At 42.5% G+C, this 11,265-nt stretch overlaps 1 protein-coding gene across 1 annotated transcript in view; it reads right to left on the reverse strand.

Moving 5' to 3' along the window:
- Positions 1–6,062, reverse strand: part of NOX5 (NADPH oxidase, EF-hand calcium binding domain 5) — a 29,589-nt gene extending 23,527 nt beyond the window's left edge. The window contains exons 1-3 of the mRNA XM_006758386.2: positions 5,799–6,062; positions 4,042–4,192; positions 84–294 (exon numbers count right to left, since the gene is read on the reverse strand). Of these exons, the coding sequence (XP_006758449.1) occupies positions 84–294; positions 4,042–4,192; positions 5,799–5,918 (482 nt within the window). The 5' untranslated portion in view covers positions 5,919–6,062. The remainder of the gene's footprint in view (positions 1–83; positions 295–4,041; positions 4,193–5,798) is intronic.
- Between the last annotated feature and the right edge of the window lie 5,203 nt (positions 6,063–11,265).

Consider the following 11,265-nt stretch of genomic DNA (forward strand, 5'->3'; position numbering starts at 1 on the left):
GTGAGTGAGTTCAGGCCGCTCTTCGCTCCCGGAGTCTAAACCAGACACATGCAGTGCCCACGCCGGCGAAGGGCTGTGCGTACCTGATGGTCAGGTTCTCCATGACGCCGGGGAAGTGCTGCAGCTCATCTCGGAGCTCCTCAAAGGTGATGTCGCCGCTGCAGTCCTTGTCCGCAGACTCGAAGAGCGCCAGCGTCAGCTGGTCCAGCTTCTCCTCCGACAGCGAGATGGCGCTCTCCAGCAGGCAGGACTGCAGCACGGTGCGCAGCTCGTCGGCATCGATGGAGCCATTGCCTGTCCCAGGAGGGGATGACGCCAAGTGGGGGGCCTGCACCCGGACCCCACTCTGTACCTGCAGACACCTCTGCCCTGCTCAGTCATTGCATAGAGTAGTGAACTTTTCCTGCTCGCCTACCTCAGTCTTCCTCCAACCAATTACCTTTCGGGTACAGACCAGACAGTCAAAGGACACGTGTCACCTCGGCTCACAAACCCTCCATGGCTTCCTATTGCCAAGCTCAACAGAGACAAACCCCTCCCCGAGCATGGAGAAGCTTTGGCCTCGGTGCCTGCCTGGCTGAAGAATCTGCAGCCGCCTCCTTAAGTATCACTCGATGACCAAGACCAACTGTCCAGAAGATACACTCACTTGCTTAATCTATAAGAAGCTACATGCCCAGAGTCTCAATTATCCACGGGCAAACTGTGTATGAGGTGGTGGTGAGGGGGGAGTTCCCCGTTGTGCCCTAACTTGCAGCAGGCTCTGCTCAACCATGTTGTCCTGAGAGGCCACAGCATGTGGACTTATGTGAACATGAGTGGCTAAAAGTGATGTGAAAAGGAAGCCAAAACTATCAACTGAGATGAGTATTTAGAGCATTTTTTTTTCATATGTATTTTCATTCTTCAAAAACAGCAAGACCCTTGATTGCTGATTTCTTGGCCTGCTTTGGATACAGACACACATGTAGCAACAAGCTCTGTCCCTTACTATCTGCGTGATGGTGAGCTGTTTAAGACCTTTACAGTAGTGAATGCTATATTTCTCATCTTGAAAATGGGGATAATAAATCCTCCTTTTCAGAATTAATTCTCTTCAAGGATGAGAGATAATTAACTAGAAAGCACTTAACACAGTAAAAGAAGGTGGTGGCATATAAATGGAAAGTCTTATTGGCTTTGTGATCATCATTTGGGCCAAAGCCAAAGTCTGTAATCACATTACAGAGCAGAGTCTAACATATCACTGTCCAGCCGCACCTCCTGTCCTCAGCTTTCCTAGTCAAGAGCCACTGCGCAACAGGTTTCAGACTACATCCAGAGCACCAGTCCCTCCCCTCCCCCTTCACACCCTCTCCTCCACCCAGCTCTATTCTCTCCTTGGGCATTTGCAAATCCAGAGTCTATCCTCCTTCACAATTATTCTCATGCACACACCCTTCTTCCTCATCCCTCTGTCCTATTCCACTGACCCTAAGAATATCCCATCCCTAGGTGAATCCAACCACCTGTTTTCTCCTTTCCTGTACCCGGGCAGCTGAATGGACATTGCTGAACACAGTTACCCGGGAGGGCAGGAATTGTTTGATCCCCAGCCACAACAAGGCCTGCGACTTGCCCACAGTCCTCTCCTGCACCTCTCGTAAGGCCATGCTCCCGCTGTCTGCAAAGACCACTTCCCACCTCCGTGCCCATCCAATCAGTCCCTCCCTGGCTCTCAGTGAAAACTTGGGCCACTGGAAGAGAATGCCCTCTAGCTTTTTCTGTAAAACTACAAGCCTCCTTACACCTGCTCTGCCCTCGGTCTTCCTCCCCACCTCTCTCTGCAAGAGGCCTTGAGTATGATGTAGGCCTGTGTTCTTCCTGTTACAAGCAAACCTCTCCATCCTCAAGTCTTTGGAAAATCCCCAGGTATGAGCACAGCTTGGCGGTCAGAAAGCAGTCAATAAAGAGGGCCCTGTGATGACTGGAGTGGGCTCTGGGGAAGATGCCCGGGAAGCAGCGTGGTCAACTGCCCATGGAGTGGGCAGGCCAGTCAACTTGGGGAGTGGGTTCCAGGAATGAGGTCTGGCTAGACTGAGTCAGGTGGGCATGGGAGCTAGAGAAACCCCACAGGCCAGAGAACCTTGCCCAGCAGCAGATTTGCAGGTAGGTTGAGCTTTACAGGATGGAAATGTAGCCCTGTGACTGCCCTGCTCAGCATTGTTTGATGGTTTCCCATTACTCATTCTACTGAGACTCCAGAACATGGCCCCCAGGGCCTGCACAGTATGACCTCACCCACCATTCCAGTCTCATTGGATGCTTCTTTCCCATTCCAGTCTCCTTTGCCCTGATGATTCCAGGCCTTCAGAAACCCTTTAGGTTACAAAGTCACCAAATATGTAAAAACCAGGATGTTCATTTAGAATGCCGCCCACAAAAAGAAGGGGGGAAGACAATTTCAATAATAGGGTTTGAATAAATAATAATAAATAACAGTGTATCCTATGCTAGGTACTGTTAGCTAAGTTAACTAATTTAATCCTCAGATCAACTTCATGAAATGTATTATTATTATTATCATTATTCTCATGTGATAGGTGAAGAAATTGAGGCATAGAGAAGTGAAGTAACTTGCTCAAGGTCAAGTTATTGGTGGAGCTGAGATTTGAACCTAAGTAATCTGGCCTCAGAATCAGATCTTAACTATGTACTGGGCTATGCTGTATGGAACATAGGACCACATATGTACAGTGGCATATGACACAGCCACTTAAAATGATGCTATCACTACGTTGAGTTACCACTTCACGCTCACCAGGATGGCTATTATAAATGAAAATAAAAAATGCTGGCAAGGCTGTGAAGAAATTAGAATCCTTGTGCTAGTGGGTATGTAAAATGGTGCAACTGCTATGGATAAGGGTATGGTTCCTCAAAAAATTAAAAATAGGATTTCCTTATGATCCAGCAATTCCATCTCTGGGTCTATGCCAAAAGAATGAAATTGGAATGTTAAAGAGATATTTATACACCCATGTTCATTGCAGCATTGTTCACAATATTTGAGAGGTAAAAACAAGTCAAGAATCCATTGATGGATGAATGAATAAACAAAGTGTGGTATATACAGACAATAGAATATTGTTTAGTTTTTTTAAAAAAATGAAGTCTTGTCACCTAGTACATGGATAAACCTTGAAGTCATGATGCTAAATGAAATAAGCCAATCACAAAAGGGCAAATATTATGTGATTCCACTTATATGAGATACCTAGAATAGTCACATTTTTAAAGACAGAAAGTAGAATGGTGGTTGTCAAGGATGAGGGCAGGTGGAGGGAGAGGATGGGAGTTAGTGTTTAATGGATCCAGGGTTTCAGTTGGGAAAAATTAAAAGTTCTAGAGATGGATGGTGGCGATGCTTGCCCAACAACGTGAATATACTTAATGCTGCTGAATTGTACACTTAAAATGGTTAAAGTGATAAATTTAATGTTATGCATATTTACTACAATGAAAAATGATGTTATAAAACAATATAGTCTCACATGAACCAAATGTTCATATTGTTAAATAGTGATAAAAGGTAGCATGTATAGTATAATCCTATCTAGTTAAAAATGTGTGTGTGTGTGTGTGTGTGTGTGATCAGTTAGAAGACAGTATAGAAACATGTTCTGGGTAATTTTTGCTTTTTTCTTTAAACTATTTTGTACTATCTCAAATGTTCATAGCAGGCTTGTGTTATTATTGTTACAAGAAAAAAGTAACAAAGATTTTTTTTTTCCAATCAGAGAAAAAGACAGAGGACAACTCTGGTCTCAGGTGAGTTGAATCAAGGGCATTTGTCTCCTTGGCTCGTCTCCCCTTCTCTCCACCCACAGAAAGGAGGCAGGGACCAGACAGAATGATAGGGGAGGGGGACCCACAGAGGGAGAACCATCAGCCTCGCCTGGAGAAAACAGCCCTGTGTTGGGCACAGCACTGAGATGGGCTGATTCCCCCCCCCCGCTGCCCCCCCATGGAGTCCCCCTGACCCCTACAAAGAGCCCTTACCATCGACGTCATACACCTGGAAGAGGAATTTGAGTTTGTCCATGGGGCTGCCATGGATGAGCAGGGTCAGTGCCTCCTGCAGCTCCTGCAGAGTGATGGTGCCACTTCCATCCGAGTCAAACAGGGCGAAGAACCGCTCAGCAAAGAAGGACTGTGGCCATAGAAACAGACACAAGTGTGGCAAGTGTGGCCGCAGGGCCTGGGCTTTGAATTTATTCACTGTGTGTGTGTGTGTGTGTGTGTGTGTGTGTGTGTACATCTGGGATGATGGGATTCAGTCAGGACCCAGTTTATATCTGCCCATGAGGCCACACCAGGGTGCAGTGTCCATGGCCCATCCTGCCTGCTGAGAGCAAGGCTGGGCTCTAGCGGATGAGCTGTTTGGAGCCCTGCAGCAAGGATGACCTTGTGTGTGGGGCTCAGGCCCCCTTCTAGCCTCTGGGACTGGTCATTTGTGTAGGCTCTCTGCCATCATCCCCATCAGCCTTGCAGTCCAGACCTCTGGTGTCCTCTTACTTAACATAGGGGAAGAGTCAAATTAGGGTCCTCCTACAGGCTCCCCTGGGTCCTCTCCATCCCCTTTGGGGTCACCACCAGGGATAAGTGAACCCAGGAAGAACTTATAGAGTAGATGTCACCTGCCTTTTCCTTTGCTTGTTTTGGCTGCCTACAGCCTATACTTAAGGATTGTTCTTAAGTGCCAATTCACTCCATCCATCCATCCATCCATCCATCCATCCACCCATCCACCCATCCATCCATCCATTCATCCATCCTTCCATCTATCCACCCATCCACCCATCCCCATCCATCCATCCATCCATCCATCCATCCATCCACCCATCCATCCATCCACCCACCCATCCATCCATCCATTCATCCCACAATCATGTCCTGCATAGCCCCTGCTTGCCAGGCCTGGTGTTAGACACTGGAAAGATAGGTATTAAGAAGACCTGGGCTGGGTCAGTGTCCCAGCTACCAGTATGCTGTGCTCTAGATGCTTCCCTCAAGGCAGGAGAGAAGCCTGCAGGGCTCCCGTGTCTGACCTAAAGAAACTGAGTTCACATGAAGCATGGAGTCAGCTATGAACAGTCAAACCGGCCTTGGCTTTATTGGTACTCTTTCACACCTGGATCCATTGAGTAATGCCTTATCACTCTCTACCGTCCTGACTGGCCTTTATCTTAAAACATTTTACAGCCTCCTGTTATCATGGTAATGTATTGTTAGGCAGAAGGTCTTTTTATTCTTCCCCATAATTACAATGGAAGGAGGCAGAGCATTTAGAGTTCTCTGCAGTATCCCAGGTACCAGCAAGTGAGGAACCTTCTGATCCAAAAAGGGGCATTCAAATGCTCATTGGCTCCCCCTTATCAAGGACATAGGCCATCATCTGATGCCAGCCTAGAGGACAATTGGGGAGAAGTTGGCATTTGCAGGCTCAGTCCTGCTGTTTTCTCTGCTAGTGTCACCACTGTTTGTCAGGTATGCAGGTTGTTATGGGGATGGGCAGAGGACCCCCAAAATCAAAGGAAGACTGGGAATGATGTGGCAGCGGGAGAAGCTCATTTCTTAGAAGGAGGCTTACATCATAATAACATCAACTCTCCCCCTCACCCAACCCTGCTCAGAAGTGAAGCCTCAAGCCCAGAGAACCCAGAGGGGACCTTTCCCTCCTTGTGAGGCACTGTGTCCTGGGAACCAGATTGTCTTCCTCTGTAAACACAGTCCCCACTTCTGGAGTGGACACTTGCCTCTTTCACATTCAGGGCTGTTTTGAATTCTTGCAGGTTGATCTCCCGGTCTTCTCCGGCAATGGTCTCAAACTGGTGTGTCACCCACTGAAGCCACTTAGCATCTTCCTTGGCACTCATGACACTGAGAGACAAAGGAGACAGGTTTATGAGTTTGGGATGGTCTCGGGCTTACAGTGGTCCCAGGACCTCTGCCTTCCTCTAACTAGGGCCATGGCCTCCCAAGGAGTTGAATCAACTTGGGCCATGGAAGAGGAGCCTCCACACAGGTGTTTCTTTATGTCTTTAAGACCCTGTCTCTTCCTTCCATCTAGCATCGTTTGGCCCAGGCTTGTGTCTTTTCAGGTTCTGGAATGATAGGGCCCAGTGAAATGAACCCTAAACTATAGGTATAAGGTTGGAGAATGGCATGCTCCCAGAGTGCTGTTAAGAGGATGACAATGACTTTCAGCTCTATACTGTCTTCCAAATACTTCCCACCCACTACTTACTTTGGTCTCTGTGACTAAAGCAGAGTAACCTCCATCTTAGGTAAAAACTGCTGTTTAAAATTTTAACCCTGCTATTCTGGCTTCTGTAAATGTTTGCTTGCTTAAATAATAGGGAAAAATAAGACTACTCCCATTCCAGAGAGGCCATAAACTATGCCCCAGGCAGAGTTGTCAGTGCTGGTGCCAGGCCAGGCCTTGAGATGTGGTCTCATGGCCCTTTCCCAGCACGCAGGACCTTTCTCAGAAGGTCCGGAAGTCTCATTCCAAATTTGGAAAACAAAGAATGGAAAAACATATAAATAGGAAAGACTTCCACCATATTGGGCCCCAGAATTTGAGAAGCAATATTTCCTCTGGGCCGGCTAGCACTAGTGAAATAAAAAAGACTCCAAATAAATTTGGCTTATTGATTAAGATATCTTCTGATTTACAATATAACATGACAATCTGTTGGACTATGCCATTTTATAAGGAGGAAATAAGCTCAGAGCAGTTGAGTAATTCAGCAAAAGTTATTCACAGAGTTCAAATCCAAGGCCAGTGTTTTTTTCCATCATGCCTCAGAGCCTCCACCCTCTGCTTGAACACTTCTAATACAAGCCACACCAAGACTCAGACCTCGGGTTTTGACCCTCTAGGTCCAAGACTTATTCTACAATAACCCAAGGGTATCACCTGTTTAAAACCCTCAGAGGTCAGCTAGCTATCCAGTGATCTGAACAGAGGTAAAAAGGAAGGATCTCTTACCCTTTGAGATAGCATGAAAGAACCTGGGGAATATTATGCTAAGTGAAATAAGCCAGTCAGAGCAAGATAAGTATCACATGGTCTTACTCATGTGGAATATAATGAACAAAATAAGCTGATGAATAAAGTAGATCCAGAGACATTGAAACATGGAACAGACTGATGAATCTCAGAGGGAATGCAAGGGAGGAGGATGGGTGGGGAGAGATTAACTGGGGGAACTTAGTTAGTAGAATGATAGTGATTTTTCCAGCAAGGCTATCATTCAAAATAGATGATGAAATAAAGAGCTCCCCAGACAAAAAATGGCTAAAGGTGTTTATCACCATCAAACCAACACTGCAAGAAATGCTAAAGGAACTGCTGTAATGAGAAGAAATATATATATAGAGAGAGAAACATAGGCATAAAGAATTAAAATGGGCCCAGCTGGTGTGGCGCAGAGGTTGAGCATTGACCTATGAACCAGAAGGTCACAGTTCAATCCTGATCAGGGCACATGCCTGGGTTGCAGGCTTAATCCCCAATAGGGGGCATACAGGAGGCACCAATAGATGATTCTCTCTCATCATTGATGTTTCTCTCTCTCCCTCTCCCTTCTTCTCTGCAATAAATAAAAATATTTTTTTTAAAAAGAATTAAAATGACAATAAATAAGCACCTATCTATGATAATAAAAGTGTAATATGCTAATTAGACCAGACATCCTTCCAGATGTCTTTCCAGACGACCTTCTGGACAAAGCCAGGATTATGAGGGAAGCTGGGGTCCTGGGTGCCAGAGGGAAGCCGGTGCTGGCAGCCAGGGGAAGGAAGGCCTACTCTTGCATGAATTTCATGCATCAGGCCTCTAGTTAATAATAACCTTAAATGTAAATGGATTAAATACTCCAATAAAAAAATAGGGTAGCTAAGTGGATACAAAACCATGAGTCAATTGTATGCTGTTTATAGGACCCACCTCAGAACAAAAGACTCACACAGGATGAGAGTGACGGGATGGAAAAATTTTTTCATGCAAATGGAAATGAAAAAAACTGGGGTAGCAATACTCATAGTTGACAAAATAGACTTTAAAATGAAGGCTATCACAAGAAACAACAAAGGTCACTACATAATACTAAAGGGATCGATCCAATAAAAGTAAACCCTGGTAAACATATATGCACAATACAGGAGCACCTAAATATATATAAAAAAATTCTAGATGACTTTAAGGGAGAGATTAACAGCAATACAGTCATAGTAGGGGACTTTAACACCCCAGTGACTTCACTGGATAGATCTTCCAGACAAAAACTTAACAAGGAAACAGAGACTCTAAATGACTCACTGGATCAGATGGATTTAATTGACATTTATAGAACATTTCACCCCAAAGCAGCAGAATATACATTCTTCTCAAGTGCACATAGGTCATTCACAAAGATAGACCACATGTTGGGACACAAAGTCAGTCTCTACAAGTTCAAGAAGATTGAAATCATATCAAGCATCTTCTCAGATCACAATGGAATAATTTAGAAATCAACTACAGATAAAAACACTGAAAAACATTCAAACAAATGGAGGCTAAACAGCATGTTACTAAACAATGAATGGGTTACCAATGAGGATAAGAAATAAATAAAAAACTTCCTGGAAATAAATGAAAATGAACGTACAACAACCCAAAATCTATTAGACACAGTAAACACAGTCCTAAGAGGGAAGATCATAGAACTAAGGCCTATCTCAAAAAATAAGAAAAATTAATAATAAATGATTTAACCCTACAACTTAAAGAATTAGAAAGAGAACAATAAGAAAAGCCCAGAGTAAGTATAAGGAAGGAAATAATAAATTAATGACAAATTAATGACAAAGAAGCTAAAAAAATACCAAAAAAATTCAATGAAATAAAGAGCTGGTTCTTTGAGAAGATAAACAAGATTGATAAACCTTTAGCCAGATTCATCAAAAAACAAAGAGGAGGATTCAAATAAAATCAGAAATGAAAGTGGTAAAGTAACACCTGACACCACAGAAATACAAAGGATTATAAGAAAATACTATGAACAACTATATGCCAGTAAGCTGGACAATGTGGATGAAATGGACAAATTCCTTAAAAAATACTATCTCCCAAAACTGAATCAGGAAGAATCAGAAAACCTGAATAGGCCAATAACAACTAATGAAATACAAGCAGTAATTAAAAAACCAAAAAACTCCCAGCAAACAAAAGCCCTGGTCTGGATTTCTTCACAGGGGAGTTTTGCCAAACCTTCAACGAACAATTAACACCTATCTTCCTCAAACTATTCCAAAAAATCCAAGAGGAAGGAATTATTTGTTCCAAGCTCTTTTTATGAGGCCAGCATTATTCTAATTCCAAAACCAGATAAAGACACTTCAAAGAAAGAGAATTACAGGCCAATATCCCTAATGAACATAGATGCTAAATTCCTCAACAAAATATTAGCAAATCAGATCCAGCAATATATTAAAAAGATCATGCACCATGATCAAGTGGGATTTATTCTAGGGATGGAAGGCTGATACAATATTTGCAAATCAATAAACATGATGCATCACATAAACAAATTGAAAGACAAAAATCACATAATCATATCAATAGAGAAAAAGCATTCTACAAAATCTAACACCCATTTTTTATTTTTTTTAAAAAACACAAACTCCTAGCAAAGTGAGAATAGAGGGATCATATCTCAACAGAATAAAGTCCATATATGACAAACCTACAGCCAACATCATATTCAATGGGCAAAAACTAAAACCATTTCCCCTAAGAGCACGAACAAGACAGGGATGCCCACTAACAGGAACAAGACAGGGATTCCCATTTTCACCACTCCTGTTCGACATAGTACTGGAAGTGCTAGCCATAGAGAGATCAGACAAAATAAATAAATAAATAAAAGGCATCCAAATTGGAAAGGAGGAAGTATTTGCAGATGATATGTTATAGTACATAGAAAACCCTAAAGACTCCACCAAAAAAACTACTAGATTTAATAAAGGAATTCAGCACATGTAGCAGGATACAAACTCAACACCCAGAAATCAAAGGCATTTTTATACACCAATAATGAATGGTCAGAAAGATAAACTAAACAAATAATTGCATTTACAAAAAAATTAAGATACTTAGGAATAAACTCAACCAAAGAGGTAAAAGACTTGTACTTGGAAAACTACAACTTGGTTCTAACTCCTAGCAAAGTGAGAATAGAGGGATCATATCTCAACAGAATAAAGTCCATATATGACAAACCTACAGCCAACATCATATTCAATGGGCAAAAACTAAAACCATTTCCCCTAAGAGCAAGAACAAGACAGGGATGCCCACTTTCATCACTCTTAATCAACATAGTACTGAAAGTCCTAACCACAGAGATCAGACAAAATAAATAAATAAATAAAAGGCATCCAAATTGGAAAGGAGGAAGTATTTGCAGATGATATGTTATAGTACATAGAAAACCCTAAAGACTCCACCAAAAAAACTACTAGATTTAATAAAGGAATTCAGCACATGTAGCAGGATACAAACTCAACACCCAGAAATCAAAGGCATTTTTATACACCAATAATGAATGGTCAGAAAGATAAACTAAACAAATAATTGCATTTACAAAAAAATTAAGATACTTAGGAATAAACTCAACCAAAGAGGTAAAAGACTTGTACTTGGAAAACTACAACTTGGTTCTTTGAAAAGACTACATAGAAAATCATGATTAAAGAAAGAAAGTGAAACAAACAAAACAAAAACATTATCATTAACAAAGACAATAGAACTCAAGAAAAAGTTGGGCTACAGAAATATAAGAGTATCAAGTGCAAATGTTGGTGAATTTAGAGAAATGAATTAATCTCAAGAAGTAACAACCTGAACTTACCAATAATCATTTAAGAAATTAGAAAGGCAGTTAAATGCCAATCACTTAAAATAACGTTAGACCTACCTTGTTTTTATAACTGAGTTCAATCTAATCTTCAAAGAATAAGTCCAATATCAAACTATCTCAGACTATCCTATCTAATAAAAGAGAAACATGGTAATTGGCATATGGCCGCTACCCTTCCCATTGGCTAATCAGGGAGATATGCAAATTAACTGTCAGCCAACATGGTGGCCGGCAGCCAGGCAGCTTGAAAGTAACATGAGGCTTGCTTGCTTCAGTGCCAGAGGACTCCAACATTCCTGCCTGCTACTGCAGG

The sequence above is a fragment of the Myotis davidii genome, unplaced genomic scaffold (genome assembly GCF_000327345.1).
Source record: "Myotis davidii unplaced genomic scaffold, ASM32734v1 scaffold673, whole genome shotgun sequence".
NCBI lineage: Eukaryota > Metazoa > Chordata > Mammalia > Chiroptera > Vespertilionidae > Myotis > Myotis davidii.